At 46.6% G+C, this 25,563-nt stretch overlaps 1 protein-coding gene across 1 annotated transcript; it reads left to right on the top strand.

The window, feature by feature from the left end:
* Positions 1 to 1,514: 1,514 nt before the first annotated feature.
* Positions 1,515 to 25,560, top strand: LOC118095416 (excitatory amino acid transporter 2-like). Its single transcript, XM_035136661.2, has 10 exons — positions 1,515 to 2,718; positions 9,174 to 9,326; positions 11,376 to 11,626; positions 11,759 to 11,936; positions 12,945 to 13,071; positions 14,513 to 14,746; positions 15,664 to 15,858; positions 16,470 to 16,604; positions 19,054 to 19,267; positions 21,266 to 25,560. The coding sequence occupies exons 1-10, from the start codon at positions 2,589 to 2,591 to the stop codon at positions 21,356 to 21,358; spliced, it is 1,710 nt and encodes a 569-aa protein (XP_034992552.2). The 5' UTR covers positions 1,515 to 2,588; the 3' UTR covers positions 21,359 to 25,560.
* The last annotated feature ends 3 nt before the right edge of the window (positions 25,561 to 25,563 follow it).

The raw sequence follows: 25,563 nt of genomic DNA, 5'->3' as shown, positions 1-25,563 counted from the left end.
TCTGTGCCCCAAATATTGGAGAGCCTCTGCCAGTCAGTGTAGGCCATACTGAACTCATAGAATCGTAGAGTTGGAAGAGACCGCAAGGGCCATCCAGTCCAACCCCCTGCCAAGCAGGAAACGCCATCAAAGCATTCTTGACATATGCCTGTCAAGCCTCTGCTTAAAGACCTCCAAAGGAGGAGACTCCACCACACTCCTTGGTAGCAAATTCCACTGCCGAACAGCTCTTACTGTCAGGAAGTTCTTCCTAATGTTTAGGTGGAATCTTCTGTCTTGTAGTTTGAATCCATTGCTCCGTGTCCGCTTCTCTGGAGCAGTGGAAAACAACCTTTCTCCCTCCTCTATATGAAATCCTTTTATATATTTGAACACGGCTATCATATCACCCCTTAACCGTCTCTTCTCCAGGCTAAACATACCCAGCTCCCTAAGCCGTTCCTCATAAGGCATCGTTTCCAGGCCTTTGACCATTTTGGTTGCCCTCTTCTGGACACGTTCCAGCTTGTCAGTATCCTTCTTGAACTGTGGTGCCCAGAACTGGACACAGTACTCCAGGTGAGGTCTGACCAGAGCAGAATACAGTGGTACTATTACTTCCCTTGATCTAGATGCTATATTCCTATTGATGCAGCCTAGAATTGCATTGGCTTTTTAAGCTGCTGCATCACACTGTTGACTCATGTCAAGTTTGTGGTCTACCAAGACTCCTAGATCCTTTTCACATGTAGTGCTCTCAAGCCAGGTGTCTCCCATCCTGTATTTGTGCCTTTCATTTTTTTTTTTTGCCCAAGTGTAGTACTTATACTGTTCCTAACCCTTTTGGCTTGGGTCAGTTGGCATTGCATCTGTGCTTAGTTGCTGACCTGTGCTGTTTTGTGTCCGATTTTCCACGGGTGGCGCATCAAACCTGTTCCGACACCTTCGCCTTATTTGTTGCCGTGAGATTGTGTTCCAGAAATCATTGTGACTATAACAGGAAATGTGATTGGGGGGGGGCAGCCGAGAGAACTACTTGAGAAGAAGGAATGGCCGGTCCGAGGGTGCCTGTATCAGTGACTCACACAGGAATCAATAAAGCAGTTAAGCCAGTTTAAATCTGCAGAGCGGATCACGCCCACTCGCTTAAAGGGGATGGAGTTTCGTGATCCGGTCGGATGCCGTGACCAAAATCCAATACGTCCGTTTGATTATCCCCTAGCTGATTAACGGCAGGAAGGCTCATCAGTCGGGGCGCAGGTTGTCTGTCCCATTCCCGGCTAGTTCTTTGCTTCCCAGCTAGAGGGTGCCAAATATTCTTCTTGACCCCTTGAGCAGAAGGATTGTCCTGCAATCAAAGTCAGGGCAGTCTCAAGGAAGACTTTTCTTGCCAACCCACCCACCCCGCCCCCCAGTAGTATCTCAGCATTTATTCCATTTGGACAGAGAACGAAAAGAGGTCCTTTAAGGAAGGGTGTATTGGGGAGGTGATGGAGGGCAGTCAGGCCAAATTTATCCCCTTATGGCACCATACTCCTGCCAAGTAGGCTGCATGCTGAGCTTTGCTATTGAATCGGGCTCCTCAAAGGTGTGTCGTTCCGTACAGCTCATGAGCAGGGTTCTTAACACAGGCTTCAGCCTGGGCAGGCTGGGTTTCTCCTAGTCACCCAGGAAGAGAGAGGGGAATCAGGAGGTCACCTTACCCTTAAGGGGACAGCCAGTGCTATTTTTCTAGGAAAAGAAATACCAGATACACCTCCCTCATTCTCATTCCTTAGAATATTTCTGGCAGTGGGGGAAGAAAAGAAGTCAAGTTGGCAACTGTGATGGACTAGCTGGCACTCTCAAGAGGCCATATTTGGCTCCAGGGCTGCCAGCAGCAAACCCAGCTCTGAGCCAATGTTTGTGAAGTGTTTTGAAATCTTCAAATACACCGCACAGGAGAAACTCCATTATTATTGTTGTTGTTATTGTTATTTCTTTCTCACCTGATTAAATAAATCTCAGTTAATCTTATTTTTAATTAGATCAATCCATTAGCCAGTCAATTAAATTCACATGCATTTGTATATTGGGGGGGGGGGGGAAATACTTCTGAAGCAAAAAAAAACCATACTTCATTTTCAGATAACAGGTCAGATCTAGATTCCCAACATACTTAGAGTAGTCCCATTGACTTCAGTGGGCCTGCTTTCAGTAGGCTGGGAATAGGGAACTCTTCTGTTGTAGAGGCTTTCCCTCCTACCTGTGAGAAAAAGGAGGAGGCCTTTTTGAACCTGCTGTTATTGTTAAGTAATCGTATTAAAAAACGATGCATTTTTAAAATAAAAAAATCCGCTGCCTGATTAATCAGGGGCACATTTTTAGTAAATTAAAAGTCTTGCTAATTGATTAATCTACCTGGTTCATCTATTAATTGTTGTTGTCGTTGTCGTTGTCGTTGTCTGGGTCAAAGGGGGTTCTCTCCAGATTGGCTTGTGCCCCTGCCCCTCTCTGTTCTGAGGTGGAAAAACAGAGTTTTGTTTCCATCCAAATTAACTTTTTCTTTTCTCCCCTCTCCCCCCTCTCCTCTTGAGACGAAACAAGGGGCTTTGGGAGTTGCCCCGGAAATGACTAACCATGTGGAGGTCCCCATGGCGGATGGGCCCCACATCAGCTTGGAAGTGTTGCCAAAACCTTGCCTGGATAAATACTGTGGGTGGCTGATTCGAAACCTGCTGCTGACCCTCACCATCGCTGGTAAGATTTATCTATCTATCTAAGATGACTTATGAACCACTTATGTTTTTAAAAATCAATCTCTCAGCATTGCACATAAAAGAGAACAGGAGAGTTACCCATAAAATACAGATAAAAACCAACAGAATTTGAAAGCAACTATAGACAATGGGCTTACGTGTTGGGATGGACTTGCTGGTGCTAAAACATTAAAACTGCAGGTGCTACACACTTAGAGATTGATTTATCATAGGTACGGAACGAAGATTATTTGGCACTTGTAAACTAGCCCCAGACTGTTAATTGGTAAGATGACGTACAGCCTCCATCTGGGAACAATCTCCTTGGTCTCCGTTTACCCCTTCCTGTCTCTCCGTGGTTCTTCATGGCTAAAGTAACTTCCACCTTCCTTTAAGTCCTTCTAGGCAGGGCTGACATCTGATCTAGGTTCTGTGCAGCATCTAGCACAGTCTGCGAATGACAAATAGTAGTAGTGAGATAGGCAGGTCAGTAAAACAGTGGTCAGGAACTGATGGGCTATGAGTGAAATCTGGCCTAAACTATCTGCCAGTTGGCCCATCAGATTAAAACAACCTTTCTAATTGTAGCCGTTCTCTTCAAAACCAGATGTTCCCATTGGAAGGGGCAGTTTCCAAAACAGGTGTGTGTGTGTGTGTGTGTGTGTACGTACACGTGAGTGAGTGAGTGTGTGTGTGTGTGCCCCCATATGCTTAAGTTTTGGCACTCTGCCTTCTCTGTCCCAGATCTGGAATTCTTCCAATATGGTGTTTACAGGGACATGATGGAGGAGGGGATGACTTCCTGCCAGCCTCTGTCCTCATTTGACCCATCAACTGATGTACTTGCCCCACTGCTCTAGGGCATCCTCGTAGGTTGGATCCACACATGGGGGGATGACACTTTAAATAAGTCAAAAATTAAATCGTTATAACAAAAGGGGGGGAAACACTAAGGAAAATTGCTTAGAAATTTGTTTTGCTCTCTGGCACCACCTGGTGTTGCATGTTTATAACGCTTTCAAAACGCTGTTTCTTGACTAATGTAGCTGAATCCATAGATTATTGTAGTTGGAAGGGCCTTTGAAGGTCATTAGCTCAACACCCCTGGCTGTTGCAAGGAGCTTGCTGCAGCATTTGCTTCCGAACATGTAAAGAAAGAGAACCCACCGCCTTCCAAGGCAGCTGGTTCCTCTTTCAAACAGCTTGAAGTTCTTCTTAAGCTTCAGTTAAAATCCTTTCTCTTATCATTAGAACCTCTTGGTTCAAAGTCTCACCCTCACTAGAGCTCCAGAAAACAAATGTGCTGCATCATCCTATGGCGGTAACCTTTCGAGTACTGGAAGATAGCTATCTGACCGCTTCTTAATTGTCTCTTTCTTCTCTGCGAACAGAAACAACCCCACTCAGAGCTGCCTCCCATCCTGTTTTGCAGGTTGTGAGCTGATCCCTTGTCTTGTTACGTATGCAGCTCATCAGATCTGCAAGGCACTTGAGCCAGTGCAATTAGTTTAGGGTCCCTCCAGAGATGTCCTTTTTATGATCTCTGCTCAGGAGGACGCTATCGGAGCAGCCACTCACAATCCCGCTTTCAATACCGTCCGCACCTGCAAAAGGTTTAGAGAGGCCACCCGGCTGCATTCAGTCCATAACTTCCTGCTGAAATCCTGTAACTTTTTATACCACAAACGTCCTGCTTTATTTTTACCCCACTTTGGAGTAAGATAGCCTTGGAGAAGCAGCACAGAATAAATTAAAGCAGAATAAACCCACCGCTGATTTAGTATTCTTGTGTAAAGAACATGTGGCAGGCTATGTGCACCATGAAACACTAGTCTGGGTGTGGAGAACAATGTCGTACAACATTCCCAGAAGGGATGCTCAATAAGTAGCTATCATCTGACCTCCCTGAAAGCTTTGTGCAAACCAATGAGGATAAACTTTCGGTCAACATTACACTGAGCAAATGTTACCCTACACTCGTTATTTTCCTTATTGTAAAAAGTCTGTTTGTTATGAATGGTTCCAGAAAGACTTTGTGATTGTTCTAGATAGAATTACCTCTCTGACCCCCAAGCCGTAAAGAAATAAATATAGCAAGCTGTCCATCAAGGAGGCTACTTTTTCTTTTTTTCTTTTTAAAAAGACCCATCTGGGTAGTAACTTTCCATCACCCCTCTTCTAATCTCCCATCTCTGGGCAACCTGCCATATCTTGCAGCTGTGCACACACCCAAGAAGCATGGCTGGCTTCTTGGCCTTAGATGACCCCTTCAGGGATAGGCAGAGGGGCAGAGTAGCTAAAGAAAAAGGACCCGTTTCTTAGACGTGGAGGAGGGAAAGCGTGTGGGATTTACGTATGAACAGGACCCATAAAGCGAGGAGGGAAGCTTTCCAAGTGTGCACTATCTGAGAAACTCTCTCTGCGTGTATTGCTATTAAGTTCAAGTTCTGTTGAGTGCAGCAGTACACAAGCACCCACAGATCTCTTTGTCTGTTCTTCGTTGGCTGCAAACACACAAGCTTGTGTACCTTTAAACAGTAGCTTAATGACTGGTTTATTTCCTCCACTGGATGCATTTCCTGCCCTTCCTCATGAACGAACACAGGACAGCTAACAATAGAAAACAATACAGACAACATAATAGCTCAGTTGGTTAGAGTGTGGTGCTGATGACGCCACATTTGCAGGTTCATCCCTGTGTGGGACAGCTGCATATTCCTGCATTGCAGGGGGTTGGACTAGATCAGGGGTCCCCAAACTAAGGCCTGGGGGCCGGATGCGGCCCAATCGCCTTCTCAATCTGACCCATGGATGGTCCGGGAATCAGCATGTTTTCACATGAGTAGAATGTGTCCTTTTATTTAAAATGCATCTCTGTGTTATTTGTGGGGCATAGGAATTCATTCATATTTCTTTTCAAAATATAGTCTGGCCCCCCACAAGGTATGAGGGACAGTGGACTGGCCCCCTGCTGAAAAAGTTTGCTGACCCCCTGAACTAGATGATCCTCATTGTCCCCTTCCAGCTCTAGGATTCTATGGTTCTATGGAATACAACCAATCAATTCTTTATTGCAGTCCAAATCCATGAAAAACAATGATGGAACGATGCTTTGAAAAAGGAAAAGAAGATCAACATTATTAGCCACACAGTTATTATCTTCCTGATTCCTTCCTTCCTTCCTTGACATCTTCATAAACACATAAGGGGAGCCCTGCTGGATCAGGCCAATGGCTCGTCACGTGCAGCACACTCTTTTCACAGTGGCTAACCAAACGCCCAAGCAGAACATGAGCACAGCTGCTCTATGCTCACCTGTGATCCCCACCAACTGGTATTCAAAGGCTTCACTGCCTCCGACAGTGGAGGGAGACTATAGCCATCACGGCTAGTAGCCGCGGCTAGGTTGGTCCTCCACGAATTTGTCTAATCCTCTTTCGAAGCCACCAAAGTGGGTCACCATTGCTGCCTCTTGTGGAAGGAGATTCCATGGTTCAACTATACATCACAATTGACCAATATCTGTATGGTTAACTTGCCTTTCTCGCAAATCGTCGCGCACAGGAAAAAACACACACACTCCATCTAGCCATCCAGTCTCGCAGCATAGGGTAAAAGGCCAGGATTTCATTAGTCTTTCATTGTTTCTTTTACGTCATTGGCCTGGAGGAAGAAAATTAAACAGGGTCTAATCCCTGTAGCTTCACCCAAAGCCCCCGCCCCACCCACCCTGCGTCCACTGACAGCTCCTAATCAGCTTGAAGCAGAGGGCGAAAGGGTCCCGAGGACACCAGCGTCTCATGCGCTGAGAAAAAGGGAACAGAGAGCTTTGTGCCACAGAGCAAAATGTGAGCAGGGTTAGCCATATACGTGTGTGAAGGAGAGGGAGCTCTCGTTTTGAGTTACTGTCGCACTTCTCCAAATATTGCAGTGCAGGTAATGTGTGCAAAAATGGATCATATTAGGGGGGAATTGGGTTTTTTTGCAAAAATGTGTATATTAGGTATTTACAGGTGAAGATGAAGATGAGCTATCGGGCAGACATTTGAGCTGAATGCTTGTGACAGGTGCCCCTCCTCAAAGCCCATTGCCCCCCATGCCCAGTTCCTAAGGCAGATTGTTGTTGTTGTTGTTGTTTAGTCGTTTAGTCGTGTCCGACTCTTCATGACCCCATGGACCATAGCACGCCAGGCACTCCTGTCTTCCACTGCCTCCCGCAGTTTGGTCAAACTCATGTTCGTAGCTTCGAGAACACTGTCCAACCATCTCGTCCTTGGTCGTCCCCTTCTCCTAGTGCCTTCAATCTTTCCCAACATCAGGGTCTTTTCCAAGGATTCTTCTCTTCTCATGAGGTGGCCAAAGTATTGGAGCCTCAGCTTCACGATCTGTCCTTCCAGGGAGCACTCAGGGCTGATTTCCTTAAGAATGGATAGGTTTGATCTTCTTGCAGTCCATGGGACTCTCAAGAGTCTCCTCCAGCACCATAATTCAAAAGCATCAATTCTTCGGCGATCAGCCTTCTTTATGGTCCAGCTCTCACTTCCATACATCGCTACTGGGAAAACCATAGCTTTAATATTAGGTATGCTAATTACAAATGGGTTTACACAGGAGGCTGAAGCCTTATATCACTTGATTCTGACAATGGTACACACTGGCCTTTATTCATATTTCTTTCCAGGATACCTGCATATGCATAATGCCACACCATGCCCGATATCTGGTTCAAAATGCAAACCCTTGATAATCCCGGCTTCTGTTGCTGTTGCCATTTGAGCAGGTTCCTAGCTCCCAGCGCTGTTGAAAAACGTTTGTGGGAAATGCCAGCAATGTCTAGAACAAAATGCTTTTGCTTTATGCATTCATAATACCCTTCCCCATTTGGATTTCTCTGTTGCCCCTCACCTTTCCTACCTGTGGCTAAAATGATTTTCCACGCACCCTTCCCAAACCTCTAGACGTAGTTCAAAATAAAACCTACAGCTCTGGACCAGTTTCTCTGGTTTATACGGTTCGCTTTGAACGTCGTTTCATTGGGCAAGAGAATCCGTGGGTTTCAATGCTACAACAACTATGAAAAGACCTCCAGTAAGTTTAATAAGGGGGGTCTCTGCAGCCCTGGATATAATAAGTAGGACCAGGAGAGGGTTGGATTTGTCCCTCCCAGCTGACTTCCTGTCCTGACTTTGCCCTGGCAGTATCCAGCCATTTTTATCCTGGATCTTTTCCCAGCGCGGATTCGGGGGCGTGAACCCCTGTAGCCTGGCTTTACTCCAAGTAGGACACTGACTCTGTGAACAGATCCCATGAAAAGATCCTGTTTTCACCAAACGGTTTAAGAAATCGGTATCATCATGATCCTGCCCTGAATGCTTGAATTTAGCACACCCACACAGAATCCAGAGCTGCAGCTCAGCTTTGCGTGGGGGGGGGCGGGCGGTGTCGGTATCTGTGCGCTACGATCGCAAGCCAGTTTCAGATAGTTTTGCAAACTGAACGGACCACTTTCTGTCCTGTGCATTTAACGGCAGCTCAATGTGCCAATTTTAGCAGGTGGCAAGTGGCCACTCAAGAATCCAGGCACTCATTTCCATTCATCCCCACCCACCCAGTTGTCACCCACACACACACCCAACACTCAGTCAGCATTCCATGACCACTGAGCGTGCTCAGCCCTAATTGTTGTTGTTATTATTTATTTCATGAAATTCATACACCACTTGATTGTAAACAACAACAACCTCAAAGCGGTTTACTAAAGATAAAACAGTAAAACCCAGAAACAAGCGACAGCTATATTTTTAAACATACAAAAGTTAAAACACTAAAACAGATGGAAATCACCTCACTGAATTTGGTGGGACTTGGGTAGCTCAGTTGGCTAGAGTGTGGTGCTGACAACGGCAAAGTTGCAGGTTCGATCCCCATATGGGACAGCTTCATATTCCTGGGGTTGGACTAGATGATCCTCAGTGTCCCTTCCGACTCCACAATTCTATGATTCCTCCCAGGTAAGTGTGTTTAATGGGGCAGTGGTCTTAGACCAGGCATCTCCAACCTTTGGCCCTCCAGATGTTTTGGACTACAATGCCCATCATCCCTGACCACTGGTCCTGTTAGCTAGGGATCATGAGAGTTGTAGGCCAAAACATCTGGAGGGCCACAGGTTGGGGGTGCCTGTCTTAGACTCTAACGTAATGGGTTTATGGGAGTGTCCATCTTTAGATATTGTTTCTATTATTATTAATGAATTGTTTTCTAAGGTGGTTTCCATTAAAAAAGCAACCTGAAAATAGCTTTAAAAGCAGGTACAAAAAATGGGAACCCCAAAGGCCAACCTTACTGGTACCACTGATAAGGGACTCCCTGTCTAGAAACAGCCTAGTCCTGCTCCCAACCTGGTGACAGCTACTTCTGAAGAATCCTGGGACCTTGTCTTTTTCCTCTTCGTTTCAGGAGTGATTTTGGGAGCTCTGTTTGGAAGTCTCCTGAGGTTGCTCCCACCTCTCGACAGCGACCTGATCATGCTTATTTCTTTTCCCGGGGACATCCTTATGCGCATGTTGAAAATGCTGATCTTGCCTCTTGTGATATCCAGTCTCATTTCAGGTGAGAGTTGGGGGGGAGGTGGGAGAAATCGCCCCAGATCCCAAACCTCAGGAGTGGGGCGCTAGCCTCTGTATAGCTTAGCTGGCCTTCCAAGAGATTGGGTTTTCGCTGAAAGAGATTGAAACAAGGAACAATTTGTGAAACTTGGGGGGGGGGATGACATCCAAGGTGAGTTCATAAGAGGGCCCTCCCCATGCCTTGAAAGAATGTAAGAGAGGGTTGTGGGAAAGGATGTAAAGATCGGTCAGTTTCATTTTTCTCAGTTTCTCCTTTTCCTAGTCTTAAACTCAGTTCTCCACACTTCTGCAATAATGAAAAATCATCAGGAATTTAGAGCAAATTTATCCTAATAAACACATTTTTATAAGCAGTTTTGACTAGCAAACATATTTTTGCAATCAATTTCCCCCAATTTAACGTATTTTTGTATGTTATATTTGTGGGAGGAAAATATTAATCCCTGTGATCCCTGTGTGACTAAAATAACAAAAGAATCAGCTGGGTGCCTAGATTCAAAATACAGGGATAAAGTCACTCTCCAGCAGGAGAGAGCCCCCAGTAGCAGAGTTTAAGCTCACAAAAGTCAAGCAGCAGTATAGCAATGGGGATATAGGTTGTTAGACCCTTTTATCCTGTTTAGTTGCATACAGCGCTTCCCCCGTTTTCTCCTCCTCTTGAAATGATCAAAGCACACACTGTTAAGTAAGTTTAAAATGTTTTACTTACAAAATGTTCCAAAGGTCAGATTCTTGTATTTGTCCAAGTAGCAGCAAGGTGAACACAGGCAGAACACTCTTGGGTAGAAAATGCAGAAAGCTTAAAATATGTGTTCTAAGCTTGCAGTTGGCTTAGACACGTCTTCCTTGGTCAGTTAAAAGGCATGGAGATAGTAAAGGGAAGAACAGCTGCTTCGCTTCCTCCCTCATGGAGGTGAGGGGGCATGACTTAGCTGAGTCTAGGAACAGAACTCTCTAGTATTAATCCCTTTGTGCACTAAATAGCATTCATGCATAGTTATGTCTGACTGCAATTTCCCACCACTATCACTAATATGTTCATTTTTATACACACACTCTGCCCTATATATGAATTTTTGCAGACAATGGTTGGAGAACTGCACTGCTAAATCTGAAGAAGTGTGAATTTTGTAGGACATCTGTGTTTTGATTCGCAGTCACGAAGAGTCAGACACAACTAAACGACTAAACAACAGCAACAACAACAACAATTATTTTGTCAATATACGTCTTTAAAATGTGAACTGAATTAAACTTCTCACCCATCCCTAGTTGTGGGAGACCAGCCCCCTATCACTGCCAACACATGCAGTGAACATGCCACCTGATCTGTGCATTTGACTGGTGTGTGAAGGGGCTGTACATGTGAGCTAAGTTAAGGTGTCAGGCAGTGACTGGCCCAAGGTTTCTCAGTGAGCTTCATGGCCAAGTGGGGATTCAAACCCTGGTCTCCCAGGTCCTAATCTGACATTATAACTACCACATTGGCTTTCTCCTTGGCCAGGTCTTTGTACACCTCTCTTTGCCAATATTAGTGTTTTGTGTTAGAACCCCCAATTTGTTCTACATCAGATGCAGATCTGTTCTTGTATTGGATGCTCATTATCTCACTACAAACAGCATTTCCATGCGCTCTGGCACTCATCACGGTGTTCCATGCGCCAGAAGCAGTTTAGTCATGCTGGCCACATGACCGGAAAGCTGTCTGTGGACAAACACTGGCTTCTTTGGCCTGAAAGCAGAGATGAGCGCCACACCCCATAATCGAATTGGACTGGACTTTAACCATCAGGGGTCCTTTACCTTTGCCTATCCCAGTGTATGGCTCATCATGAGCGGCAGGAGGAAGCTGGTTCCACTCCCTGAGACACCATTCTGCAACTGCCTCCTCTCCTTCCAGCTGTTATTTTCTTTGTGACTCTCTGTTTGGTCTGTCCACCTCTTACAAACTTCCATGGAGGATGGGCTTAGGCAGGGTGGCCTCTCTTCATCCCTTGACCCCGTAACCTCTTGTGATGTGTTTTGTGGGCAGGTCTGGCCGGCCTCGATGCCAAATCCAGCGGGCGCATGGGCACTCGCGCCATGGTTTATTACATGTCCACCACTGTGTTGGCAGCCATATTGGGTGTCATTCTGGTCTTGTCCATTCACCCCGGCAACCCAAAACTCAAGAAATCCCCCACGGTGATGACCAGGAACGAGGAAGTCTCCAGTTTGGATGCTTTTCTGGACTTGATCAGGAACCTGTTCCCCGAAAACCTGGTCCAAGCCTGTTTCCAGCAGGTAACACACATAGCAAATCCATGTATGGATCAGGGAAGCAAAGGCCGGCAGGGGCTGGGGCAGTGGTTTGGCAATGGTTGGTCACTTCCAAACCGCCCTCTCCACCTACCATGCCGCCTCTTTCTCACACAGCTCCAAACCATCTCGACGAAGGTCCCTGTGCCCCCAATTGTGGTCCGTAAGGAAAACGTGAGTCAGATCGTCCACGCCAGCGGGTCAGTGCTCAACACCACCATCACGGAGGTCAACGTGGGTCCCAGCACCGTGACCCAGAAGCAGCTGGAGTTCAAGGCTGGAATGAATGTTTTGGGTGAGCCTTTGGTCAAGAGCAAGACTGGAAGAGCTTGGCAGAGAGGCCGAGAGCAAAAATGGAGGGTGCTGTGGATAAACAACTCACGAAGTCATAGCCACGCCACGTGGAATCATTTTTAAATTTTAAAGCTATATATGCATGCTTTTAGAATGTCCTCCATCATGAATGCTGTTCATGCAGCAGAATGAAGTGGTAGAAGCCTGAGATGGTGAGACTTAAGGACTGTACCACTGCAGGCTGCGGGTAGAGGATAGCATTTTATTCCCCAGGGGGAAAACTCCCTGCCAAAACTATACAAACAAGAGGAGGGGTGTGGACCCAGGACATCAGCAGGAAAGGTTTGGTCTCAACCTTCTCTTTGCTGTGAGTGCTTTCTGCTTTCTTTATAATATGGGAGCATTTGCTACTGTGATCTTCCCTCTGCTGTCCGAAATGGTACTGCCCATTCTACCACCTAGGAATTCGGACACCTTCCTCTCCATGTGTGGACAAGGCCTTAGATACTTGCATTTGAATTGTGTGGTTTTAAAAGTTGTGATCTTTCCCCCCCCAAAAGCCCCACTGTTAATTGGGCAGTACATTAATTCAAAAGCAAATAAATAAAATAGGGGAGGGGCAGGAAAGCAGAGAAGAAATTAAATTTGGCACATTAATCCTTTTTGGGGGGCCTCCAAAAGTGATTAGTTAAGACTCATTTTTACATGCTTTTCAAACTCAATGTTATTTCAATATTTTGAATTTAGAAATTTTCAAACTCAACATTGTTTCAACATTTCAGTTTTGAATTTTTGAAATTTAACATTTTTAATAAACATAAATTAAGCACACCTCTCCTCCTCCTACCTGCATCTGGTGTGCACATAAGAGAAGAGAGGTAGGTGGGTTTGTGTTTTTTTAACTGTTCATTCAGCATCCTGTATTGGGGAGACAGAGCACAGGGTTGGCGAGAGATCCCTCCTTCTCTTTGACTCCCCCTTTCTCTCCTCCCCCTCCCCTCCCTTGCAGGTTTGATTGGCTTCTTCATTGCCTTTGGCATTTGCATGGGGAAGATGGGCGAGCAGGCCAAGCCCATGGCCGACTTCTTCAACATCCTCAATGAGATCATCATGAAGCTGGTCTCTATGATCATGTGGTAAGAGAGACTCACATACAGATATGCAACCTAGAGATTAATTTCTTTTAAAAAAAAATCAGTGTCAGTTTCCTTGTAAGTATGGAAGCAAGAACTACAGTCCTGTGGGTTATTGCTGTTGTTTTTTGCCATCAGAGATAGGTAAAGGTAAAGGGACCCCTGACCGTTAGGTCCAATTCGTGACCGACTCTGGGGTTGAGGTGCACATCTCGTGTTATTGGCCGAGGGAGCCGGCATACAGCTTCCAGGTCATGTGGCCAGCATGACTAAGCCGCTTCTGGCGAACCAGAGCAGCGCACGGAAACGGCGTTTACCTTCCCGTCGGAGTGGTACCTATTTATCTACTTGCACTTGATGTGCTCTCGAACTGCTAAGTTGGCAGGAGCTGGGACCGAGCAACAGTAGCTCACCCCTTTGTGGGGATTCGAACTGCCGACCTTCTGATCGGCAAGCCCTAGGCTCTGTGGTTTAACCCACAGCTCCACCTGCGTCCTTTGGGAGATGGATTAGTCTGGATTAATCTGGAATGGAGTGCCCTACAAAGGGCATGGCTGGCTGGAACCCTAAAGGAGGAGAACTCCACAAAGAAGTGTTGAGTTGCAGGTCACACTTGTACCTGCTTATTTCCAAACATACAAGTCGAGCAGACTGTGCCAAACACCCAGAAAGTGCTAGTCTTTAAAGCAGGTGTTGGAAGTTTCTAAAGACAGTGATCAAATAATGGGGGAGGGAGTAGGGGACCCTTTTTGAAACACACTCAAACAAACCACTAATTCCCTCTCCCCCTGTGGTGCCCTTCCACTAATGGGGCCATCATGAAAGATAGGGAGGCCCGGATCCCTCTGACTCCTGCCCCCCTATTAATTTGAACACCACCCAGACGTATAAATGAGCACCCACATCTCCATGTACAACTCCCCCATGTGGTAAGAGCTGGGGCGGGGGGTGCAGACTGGAGCAACATGCGAGGCAACAAAGGATTCCCAGGGTTTGAAGTGGCTCCACCTGTCCAGCCTAGCCATCAAGGCTTCCTACTCTGGATGGGATTTTACCTGCCTCCTCACCAGCCTGACTCATCTCTGCCTCTTGGCTTCACTCCTCTCTTGCTTCTGTGCCTGCTCTGATTCTGGACTGCCCTCTGCCGCAGACTCTTCCTGCTCACTAAAGCCTGTTGCTTCTCCAACTTCCGACTCATCCCAGTCTTCTCCCTCTGACCACTCTTCGTCGTCCCACCACTAATCCCCTGACTCTGAGCCTTTTTCCCTCAGGGGGGCTCCCCAGCTGGTGCCTCCCACCATTCCTCTGTGTCTAGCCAGTCCAAGACAATGGCCATACCTGTTTCCTGTGGGAGGGAGTTCCGTAGTCTACCTGTGTGCTGCTAACTCAGCGGCTGCTTCAATAGCATCTAACAGTCTTCTGAATGTCCCCCTCCTCAACATAGGTACTCGCCATTTGGCATCGCTTCCCTCATCTGCGGCAAGATTGCCAGTATCAAGGACCTGGAGATGGTGGCCCGTCAGCTGGGCATGTACATGGTGACGGTCATTGTGGGGCTGGTCATCCACGGTGCTATGGTGCTGCCCCTCATCTTCTTCGTCATCACGCGCCAGAACCCCTTCCTTTTCTACGCTGGCATCTTCCAGGCCTGGATTACGGCTCTTGGCACAGCCTCCAGGTAAGGGCAGCTCTCGCGTAGCTTCCATTTTAGCAGACACTGTAGTGTTTATGTGGCTGTGGACATTTCATTTATCTGCTCACTTGGGAAAATTTATAATTAATTAAAAAAACAAAAAACAAATACTTACCAGTTAAGCATATTGTTAATTTATGAAGTTGGGTGTATGTTGGCAGGTGGTTTATGGAACATGTTTGTTGTGTGTGTGTGTGTGTGGTTGTTTGTTTGTTTGTTATTTACTTTCTTACTTACTGTGGTACCTCAACTTACAAAGGCGATCTGTTCCACGGCGCTCTTCGTAAGTCAAAACCTGTGGATGTCAAAGTGTCCATTTTGCACATGCACGAAGCACAATTTTGTACTTTGCGCATGCAGAGTATTAATATTCCTCATGGAATGTTTTCAGTCCCAGAGCAAGGGAACAAAGTAATGCAAATGAACAGAGAAAAATAGTATGCAAAGATTACAAAAAGACATATAACAGTACCAATAGACAACTTAGAAATTCTTTCATAAGCTAAACAAGCAGAATTACAAGAACATAAGTTAGCCTTTCCAATTTAATGAAATATGGGCCTCAAGGTCAGCAGGTAGCGATGGGCAGGTAGATTTCCTGGCCTCCCCCATTTCTCTTCTCCTTGCCAGGCAGCGTTCAGGGTGGAACTCCTCAGGATAGAATTCCTCTCTTTTCTTTGGAGAGAGAGGAGCAGCCAACCTCAGCAGCAGCCATGTTACTCAAATTAAGTATGGATTGGCCCTTTAGGATTGCTGGCTACAGGGTGTACAAACAATGTGTGCCCAGATATGGATGCACAAGATGGAAGGAGAGTTTTGGAGAAATTGCATACGGACATGCAGCTTTTAAAATCTCTTTTCCCTACGTCCCTGCTACCCCTGCCGCCTCCTTTGCACACCAGCGCCGGGACGCTGCCTGTCACTTTCCGCTGCCTTGAGGAGAACTTGAAAATCGACAAGCGGGTGACCCGCTTTGTGCTGCCCATCGGGGCCACTATAAACATGGACGGCACCGCTCTCTACGAGGCTGTGGCAGCCATCTTCATTGCACAGATGAACAGCATACACTTAGATGGCGGACAGATCGCAACAGTCAGGTGAGGTGACTTGGTAGGCCTGTTTTTTTTTTCCCCTCATGAGCCGGCTGGTGCCCAGGTCAGACATAACTCACCCCAAGGGCAGGAGAGGAGATCCCATTTCACATACAAAGTTGCCCACTTACTAAGCGGTTCAGCAGAGTCCTTGTTTGCAGTAGTGGCACAGTGCAGAGCCTTTTTGGTTGTGGCACCGGCGTGGAATTCCCTACCATAAAGATTTGTATAGCTTCTTTTCTATGGGGCTTTCGTACTTGAGCCATTAAAGCTAGCACTGGACCAAAGTATTTGTCCAAGACTTTTTCCACAGTTTCGGTGTGCAAAAACATCCCCAAATGTTCTTACCATGTCAGACCACTGGTCCATTTAGCCCTCGAGGGTTTCAGACCGGGGTCTCTCCCAGCCCTACCTGTAGATGCAGAGGATCGAACCTGGGACCTTCTGCATGCCAAGCAGGATGCCCTGCCCCTGAGATACAGCTGCTTTCTGCAATTACATTGCTTATTTTAATAATTGCTTTGTTTACTTATTTTAAATTTTGGAAGCTGCTTTGATGCTCTGCGGCCTATAAATGTGAACGAACATCTCATTTCTCTCCCTTTCTGTTCCCACAGCCTAACAGCCACATTGGCTAGTGTAGGGGCAGCCAGTATACCCAGTGCGGGGCTGGTCACCATGCTTTTAATCCTGACAGCCGTGGGACTCCCGACCGAGGACATCAGCCTCCTCATTGCTGTGGACTGGCTACTGTGAGTCACGTCAAGGGCAGGGGTTTGGTCTGGGAAAGTGATAGCAGAGTGTGGTCAAACCACGGCATCAATGTCCCCCTTCAGGGTCATTAAAAAAAAACCCCACAACACGTCTGAGAGACAGTGCAGTATAGTGGTTAGTATGTTGGACTAGGACCCTGGGTGACCAGGGTTCATAATCCCCACTCAGCTGTGAAGCTCTCATTGGGCGACCTTGAACCGCTCACAGTCTCTCAGCCTAACCCGCCTTCCAGGGTTGTTGTGCAAATAAAAGGGGAAGAGGAAGAACCTCATCCGTTGCCTTTTTATCTCCTCGGGCCTTAATTTGTTTATTTATTTTTAGAAAAATGTGTGGAATTTGCATATGTTCATTTATACCTCTAGAGGCAAAAATTCTGAGCAAATTAAGATTGTCTCGGTAGCTGCGTCTCACGGGAACCATGCTCTGAAGCATGCCGGCGGCCCTGTAAATAAAGGGGCCCTGCAGACAGGTGGGTTTATTTTTTAACAATAAGGGTGTCTTTGTGGTGGATTTATTCTGCAGGACCGCTCACCCCACCCAAAATCCTTTTTATTACTAATTCATCATGATTTGCACTCGTGACGCCATTGGGACGGTCACACACAATCCCGCTTTCAATACCGTTCACGCCAGCAAAAGTTGTGGGGCGTGTCATACTCATACCCGCCAAGTTCCTCTCTGAAAAATAAGGGACCGACCGAAAGTAGCATACCGGAAGTAGCGCGGCGGCCATTGTGGAACTGGGCGGAGCATGCTCATAAGTGACTTTTGATGCTGCTGTGCCCAGTTCCAAAATGGCCGTCGCACTGGGTTTCCCAGGGAAAACGGGAGACTTGGCAGCTATGGTCATACTGCTTCATTTCCAGTCATTGCCTATTTCTGCCGAAGTCCCGTTAACTTGCATCAGAGATCATCGCCCAAAATGTCTGAACAGCCACAGGCTCCGCCCATCCCTGCTGTAAGCCAGGTTTTCAAATTGGCCATGGTCACCGTGACATTTCTAAGGGCCACCTAACATGTACAAGTAGGGATAGGGGAATGTTGAGTTCGGTTTGGATTTGAAGCCACATCTTTTAAATTTGCACTCTCCCTTGGCTGTAAATTCTGTGTTGAAATTTTTCAACACAGAATAAAATAAAGAAAAAGAATAAAGAAGAACAAAAAAAATAAAAAGAAAGAAAAATCAAGAGATAGAAACTCAAGAGAGAAAAAGCAAAGAAAAAAAGTGAACTTTCCACTTTCTGAAACAATATGAGAAGAAAAACTGCCATCCTTCTGTTTTCACTTACCTGAATTTTGCAATGCGGTTCTCCAACCAAAGTTTACAAAAAGGCATATATTAGGGGAAAGAGTGTGCGAAAAAGACTCTATGAGTAAATATAACATACAAAAAAAATGCATTATATTAGGAGAAAACGCCTGCGAAAATGTGTGCATTAGTTAAAACAGTTTACAAATGTGTTTATTAGGAGAAATTTGCATTGAAACGCTGCTCAAATTTTCATTTCAAATAGCTGAAGAAATGTGGAGAACTGAATTTAAGATTGGAAAAGGGAAAAACTCTGTAAACCGAAATTGACAGATCCTTCTAGCCCAGGGGTCCCCAAACTAAGGCCCGGGGGCTGGATGCGGCCCAACTGCCTTCTAAATCCGGCCCATGGACGGTCTGGGAATCAGCATGTTTTTACATGAGTAGAATGTGTCCTTTTATTTAAAATGCATCTCTGGGTTATTTGTGGAGCCTGCCTGGTGTTTTTACATGAGTAGAATGTGTCCTTTTATTTAAAATGCATCTCTGAGTTATTTGTGGGGCGTAGGAATTCGTTCATTTATTTTTTTCAAAATATACTCTGGCCCCCCACAAGGTCTGAGGGACAGTGGACCGGCCCCCTATGTACAGTTCTCGACATTTAGTGATGTACACGTCTGAATGTGGCACTGAACCCAGTGGGAAGCATAGTTTTCAAGGCAGGCCTGTACATAACTTGTCTAAGGCCTGGGGTGGCAGTCTTGTTCTTGGCATGACAGGCCTGAGAGGCCCCTGGTGGACCTTAGCTCTCCGGGGCCTGGGGCAAGGGCACCTGGCACAAGCCTGGCCCAAGGAAGGGCGAAGCAACATGATGTGGGTTTTTTCTGTGGTGTCCAGTGGCTCATTCACACATCCAAGACACTACTTGGGGGCGCAGTCACCAAGCAGCAAGAGCGAATGTGCGAAGCAGCTCCCTCAAGAGAGGTCGCCTGTTCCTGGAAGGCTGTCCAACGGACAGAGAGCTCCAGCGGCAGCAATGGCCAAACGTAATGGGCCCAAATGCAAGCAGATAGGTTGGGAAGCAAGGACAATGGCAGGATGGGCAGCAAAGGCAGGGATAGGCCTTGACCACATCGCTCTAACCCCCTCCTCCCTGTTTTCCTCCCTCCTCCTTGCAGGGACCGCATGAGGACCTCCATCAATGTGGTGGGAGACTCCTTTGGTGCCGGCATCGTCCATTTCCTCTCCCAGAAAGAGTTGGCGCTCATTGACGGAAGAGGGGAGGAGCTTGAGACAGACCCCACTACCCTTAAGCTGCAGGCTCTGGCCAATCACCAGGAGGGCTCCATCGGGTCCGGCTACACCGTCTTGCCCAGCCAGGACGAGGAAGAGGTGAGGAGGAGAACATGGGCCTGGGAGAAGCCGACAGTCACTGGGGACATAAGAACATCTGGACATGAGAGCTGAGCCCACACAGCTCAGGATAGTCTTCCTTCGGGCACAATAGTAGTGGGCTTCTATTCTCATGCCTGCTGTGTCTGTATGTAACAGAGAACCATTGTGGCGCTGAGGGCCAGATCTAGATTCAGAGCAGGGCCTTTTTAGTGCTGGCCTCTTTGGCTTTGAATCCCGTCTCTGGGTAAATCCACAGTGCAAGGGGCATTTTGAGAAGCCCCAAGCATAGGGTTAGCAATACACTTCTTTCTGCCATTCCCATCAGCTGAGGGGGTAAGGAGGAACCAGCATCCACGGGGACCGCTGCGTGCGAGAGAAGTCCCTCTCACAGCAAATGTCTGCAAAAAGCAGCTTCTTCCCCGCTCCCTGCATGCCTGGAAAAATAAAACAGGGCTGTTTGCTTTCACTAAAGTGAGGCAGGAAGGTCTCTCTTCAATGGTGACAGCAGCTCCAATGAAAAGCAGAGCCTTCAAAGTGATATGTTTGTAAAGGGCACAGAAAGCTCTAAGCTTTAATTTTGTTCGATTTTGTGCACACATGCTGTGATCCTCAAGGAGTGAGTGAACAAAGCCAGTGAGTCCTATTGGTGCTCAGTTTTGCATCGTGGAATGGGGGGGGGAGTCCTTCCCTTTGCTTCAACCTACGCCTTGATTGTAGTGGGTGGACCCTGAATACAGTGGTGCCTCGCAAGACGAATTTAATTCGTTCCACGAGTCAATTCGTTTCGTGAAAAATTCGTCTTCCGCAAATCACGGTTTCCCATAGGAATGCATTAATTAAATTTCAATGCATTCCTATGGGAAACTGCGATTCACAAGACGAATTTTTCACAAAACGAATTCGTCTTGCGAGTCACCATCAGATCGCAAAACGCATTCGTCTTGCGAAAAATTCATCTTGCAGGGCATTCGTCTTGCGAGGTACCACTGTACCTGCTTTTGAGAAGGGGCAAATCACTTTTTCCTCTTCACTCTCTCCATCCCTGTGCATCTCTGTGGCCCTTTCTACGTGGTTGCATTCCAACTCCCATCCTCCCTGGCCATGTTGGTTGTGGCTGATGGGAGTCGGCGCCCAGGAAAATTCAGAAGTCCACAGGATCCCCAATCCTGCTGTACGTGATCTCCCAAACCTTTTAGTGTCCTGCGTTTCCTGCCTCCCCCACCCTCTTTTTCTCTAAGCTAAGATGTTTGCTGTAAGCCTTTATTCACAAGGAAGATGATCTTTGAGCCCCGTTGACCTACCTTTCCGTTGTTCCCTGTAACTCTGAGCCAGGACTTGATTTGAGCCAGGGATCAGGAACATTGTCAGGATTTAGCTGCAGGGTGTGTGAAGTAAAGTGAACCCCTGAGCATGTGCAAAGGTAATTTCTCCCATCACTGGGTTAAACACAGTCAATTCACTTCTGTGTTGCAAGCTGAAGTCATGCAGTGGAAATCCTTTCCGTTCCAAAATGGGCTTTAGCTCCAGCGCCTTTTCAGAAATGAAAATATGCTCATTCACCTCTACTCTTGAAATCACGAAGTCCGATCTTCCTTTGTGCAAAAGTATAATAAGGAAGTCCTGCTACATGCAAATCAAGCTAATTAGATAAACTTTTCCTGATTTGAGGAAAGGGCAGGATCTGAATTTTTTCTCGCTGCCTAGCAGAGACTCCTGCATATTTAAAGAAGTCCAAGCCAGGTCAGGGGAGAGAATTCAACAGGTATTTTGCTCTTCCCCGCATTGTTGTGCTTGCATTGCATTGCTGTGCTCCCTGCCATGCAGATGTTAATAGCACAGGAGCTTCTGCAAAGGAAAAGCCCCTGGAATCCTTGTTGGCTGATCAAAGGGATTTAGAGAGATTTCAGCACAGAAGTCTAGACACCAAACACACACACATGCACAGATAATAAATAATAATCCAACCCCCCAACCCCCCGTTTTCTCTGCTTCCAGCTTCCAGAAAAAATGGATGCGGCATCACAGTATAGCGAGAAAGATGAGGAGGAGCCTGATGAAGAGGAGGAAGAGAAGAAAAAGGAAGAATAAGCACCTTTCCCCCATTCACTTCACACACAAACACACACACACACACCGGTAGATGCTACCAGCATCAGCAACACAGATGGGGGCGGGAGGAATTGCAGGGGCCACCAAACTGATTTGATTATTATCCTTATGACTATTATACCCAATGGAAGGTTGGTCCATTCAGGTGCATGGGTCAACTGCCCCACCCACCTCATTCTGCCTTCAGCCTGCCCCTACCCCAACACCTGTCTTCCTGCTTAACAACCAGTCCAGGAGGAGCCACTGCCTGTCCGTTTCCTCCTCTTTCGTCTCACTGTTGCCCTTTGTATAATTCGGCAGGAGAAGGACGGGGGATGGGGGGCAAAACTAGAATTAGTTGGCTCCGCCTGCCATTGGCTCTATGGCGCCACCTACTGTTGGGCTCCCTGCCTTCCGCCCAACCAGTCCCAAGGAGCACTAGTTCCACAGTTCATACCTGAACCCGCTTTTTGCAGCAACCTCAGCTGTGAATGAGAGATACCTGGATAACTTCAACAGCCACACACAGAGAGACACAGCTGCTGTATCTACGCATTGTCTTGTACGTGTGTGTGCGTGCGTGTGTGTGTACACATATACATAGACTTGTATATTTTTTGCACATACCTTTTGTAGATTGCTTGGGGGTGGGAAGAGGGGATCTATTTTTCTTACACAGACACATTCCACCCTTGAGATTCTCATAGGATATAGAAATCTGCCTTATACCAGGTCAGACTGTTTTGTCCATCTAGCCCCAACTAGCCTGCTCTGACTGGCAGCAGCTCTCCAGAGTCTCCAGAGTCTTTCCCATCACTTCCTGCCTGTTCGTGTTAACTAGAGAGGTCAGGGACAGAGCTTTCCACCTTCTACACTCAAAGCATGTGCTCTGCCACTGAGGTTTGCACCCCAATTCCCTTCACGTGCATCTATTCATTCACCTTCAGAGACCGAGCGTGTGATTTGGAGCTTCTGGGCTCTGCCATGAACCGAGGCAAGCCTTGTTGTTTCCCCTCTCCCATCTGTAAAATGGAAATAATAATTCTGGGCCAATTTTGCAGGATCGTATTGTGAGCTTTATGCAGAGAATGTAAGTGAAGCGCTTTGAGCACTTTGGGGGGGGGGAAATACTATATAAATACAAAGTATTATTACTATTATTATCTTCATGCATAACCACCCTCCCTCTCACAGAACGTCAGTAGACATTTAGCACCCTAGAGTGGAATAGCCCCATTGGATCAATTCCACCCTCTCCCACAACATATATACCAAATACCTGTCTTTCCTTCTCTGGAAAGCTTCCAGCAAATAACACTTCATTCATGCTTTGGGCAACTTCTGTCATTGCCAAAACTGCCCTCGTAAATGAGGAAATCTTATCCTATTCTAGTTTCCTCAGGTATTTTTCAGGCCTCCATTGCCTCACAATCGTTACCTCCTTCATTGACCGTGAGAGCTCTATATAACCTTCCTGCCTCTGTTAAAAACAACACCCAATGCCAAATGTTTTATTGACAATCTGTTGTTTTATTCTCCTTACTGGGTAAATTTTAGTCTAGGAATCTTCTGCTAGTTTGCTGTTTTTTAACTAAAGAGCTTTCCTAATCCCAAACAGCTATGTAACAGAGACCTGCGGTTGGGCAAGCAGCTCTTGCAAGGCCTTGGAGAGATATTAGCTATTCAGAAGCTCAGATTCGATAAAGTTATCCTAATTAACTTGCAGAAGAGCTGAACTCTGTTTCCCTGTTCTCAGCTCAGCTCCCGGGGTGTATATACACCTTAATTAATCCATTATGAAACCGAACAGAACAGAGGCAAGGTTGGGTCATATCTGAAAGTAGAAGGCAGGCTGGTCAATCTGTGGAAAGAGTGGTCGCCTCAGTGGGTTTTGGCCAGGATCTGTCCCACTTTGTTCCCACAAGTGCTTTACTGTTTTGCCCACAGTCTGAAAGGTAAGCAATCCCTCCCCATCTTAACTGCTTTTCAGACAGCACACTGTGAATCACCCTGCATGTTTCTCTTAAAAAGAGGGTACAAAAACTGTTGCATATGCAACAATGCCAACATGACCAAACATTTCTGGAGTAATTCTGAATTCCTTTCCTGTCCAATAACTGTGGCTTTGCCATTCACTATTTTGCAATGCTTTCTGGCTCTTACAGCATTAACCCCAACTGGGCATGATGAAATGTAAAAAAATCGTGGGGAATCTTTGACAGGTGTCCCAGTGATAAAGGAATAATTTTGCTCCTCTTTGTTCCCACCTCTGCCCTAGAGCAACCGGAAATGCATTTTGGAGAGAGCCTGGCCTGGCCTTTGCACATCTCACTACTGCAGGGCAGTCGGGGGAAAGCAAGCACAATGGGAATGCTCAGGCCAGGGGACAAGAAGAACATCAGCTGCATTGGTTCTGAGCTACAGGAAGGAGGGCTGTACCTATCTCAGGGGAGGTGGAAGAGAGAGATAGAGAGACAGAACAGATTGGAGAGAGATGGGGAGGGAGGGGAAGAAGGAGACGCCGTCTGTCGGGCTTAAGAAGCCGAAAGCCAGGAATTTAATCAATGTCTGGGGACTGGCAGGAGGTGATGACGCAGAGCGAGGCTTCGTCAGTATGGATTCAGCTAGCTGGCCTAATCCAGCACAATGGCTGAGCCGTGGCTCTCTCCCCCTGCCTAGCAGTCTGTCAGAAAGGGGAGTGAGATTTTGTGTGCATGCACAATGGACCGAGATGTATATTTAGTGCGTGTGCATTTTTGAAATATCAGATTGAGGTTATGCAAGGTCGTGCAATGCATTTACTTTCAAATTACTTGGTTAGCCCACGGTTAAAGGTTAAGGAACTTTACACGTCAGGCTTCTTGCAGTTTAACTCTCCCACCCCTTGTCAGGAGTCGACCTCGGATTTCCCCACCAGGCAAGCATGGGATATTTGACCCCATGTTGCCATCTAGTGTTTAGCTTGAGAGTTACACCTTTCCCATGGATTCATTTTGGCAAGACTATGAGCACACACCACAAAAGGTTGTTACAGGGTAATGTTGCCAACTGACTAGAAAAGCAACAGCAGATCTAGACAGGCCTGCTCACGTGCTTTTACCAGCAGGCTGCAGGTGCCACAATCAGCTGGTGAGCGTTCTCACATCATGGATATAAGCCATATCGCCCAATGTCGACAAATCAAGCTTATTTCAGAGAAACTGCCATGGCAGCATAAGCAACGAAGTCTGGGGGCACCTTAAAGAATGCATTAGTTCAGGCTACTGTGAAAGACACAGCTGCTGCTGCTGCAGCAGCTGGTTAAAAAGTTGGCAGCCCCATTCCTAAAGATTGGGAAACTAAATGCATGAAGTTCAGGAGGCTAGAGTACCTTTAAGCATGTGCAGAGTGCACTTCCCAAAAGCCAGTCTCTATGCCAGGCATCCCCAAACTGCGGCCCTCCAGATGTTTTGGCCTACAACTCCCATGATCCCTAGCTAAGAGGACCAGTGGTCAGGGATGATGGGAATTGTAGTCCAAAACATCTGGGGGGGGCGAAGTTTGGAGATGCCTGCTCTATGCTTTCAAGGTTTGGGAAGGGATTTGGTTTTTTTTATATTTTATTTAGAAAGTGAAGCTTCCTGTTTGGGTTTCCATGTCTCTATTTATTTAAAATATTTCCGCCTTTCCATACATATTCTCAAATTGACTTACAACACCTCGCATTAAAAACACCGCATCGCATAATTTTTTTATTTAAAAAAAATGCAATGAAATATAACTGGCAGCATTAGAAACCAGCTATGCAGATGAAGATCCACTACTGTGAGAATGCCTACCTTCAGGGGCACCTGGAGATAGGCTGTGCTCTATAGCACATGTGGGCAAACTTCAGGATTGCAAGATCTGCCTTGTGTTTGCTTTTACTATGAAGCTGATCTCCACCAATCAGAGCGAGGGACAAAGTGGTGACTTGGGGTGTGGGGTGGAGATGGAGCCAACTACTTTCTGCACCCATGACCCAGGCAAGGGAAGAATATATCAAAAATTCCAACCAGCATCTGCATTTCTACAGATCTGCATTTCTACAGATTTGGGAAAGGGGTGGATTTTTTCTCATTACTTTTTTGGGGAGGCGATCTACCGCAAATTCTCCAGCAGCAGCCTATCAGTAAACAGGCTGTCCTAGCTTCTGCCTAGAGTTCAGTCTGCAGGAGTTGGGGAGA

This window comes from Zootoca vivipara, chromosome 13 (genome assembly GCF_963506605.1).
Source record: "Zootoca vivipara chromosome 13, rZooViv1.1, whole genome shotgun sequence".
Taxonomy (NCBI): domain Eukaryota; kingdom Metazoa; phylum Chordata; class Lepidosauria; order Squamata; family Lacertidae; genus Zootoca; species Zootoca vivipara.
This window is presented reverse-complemented; position numbering and strand designations above follow the sequence as displayed.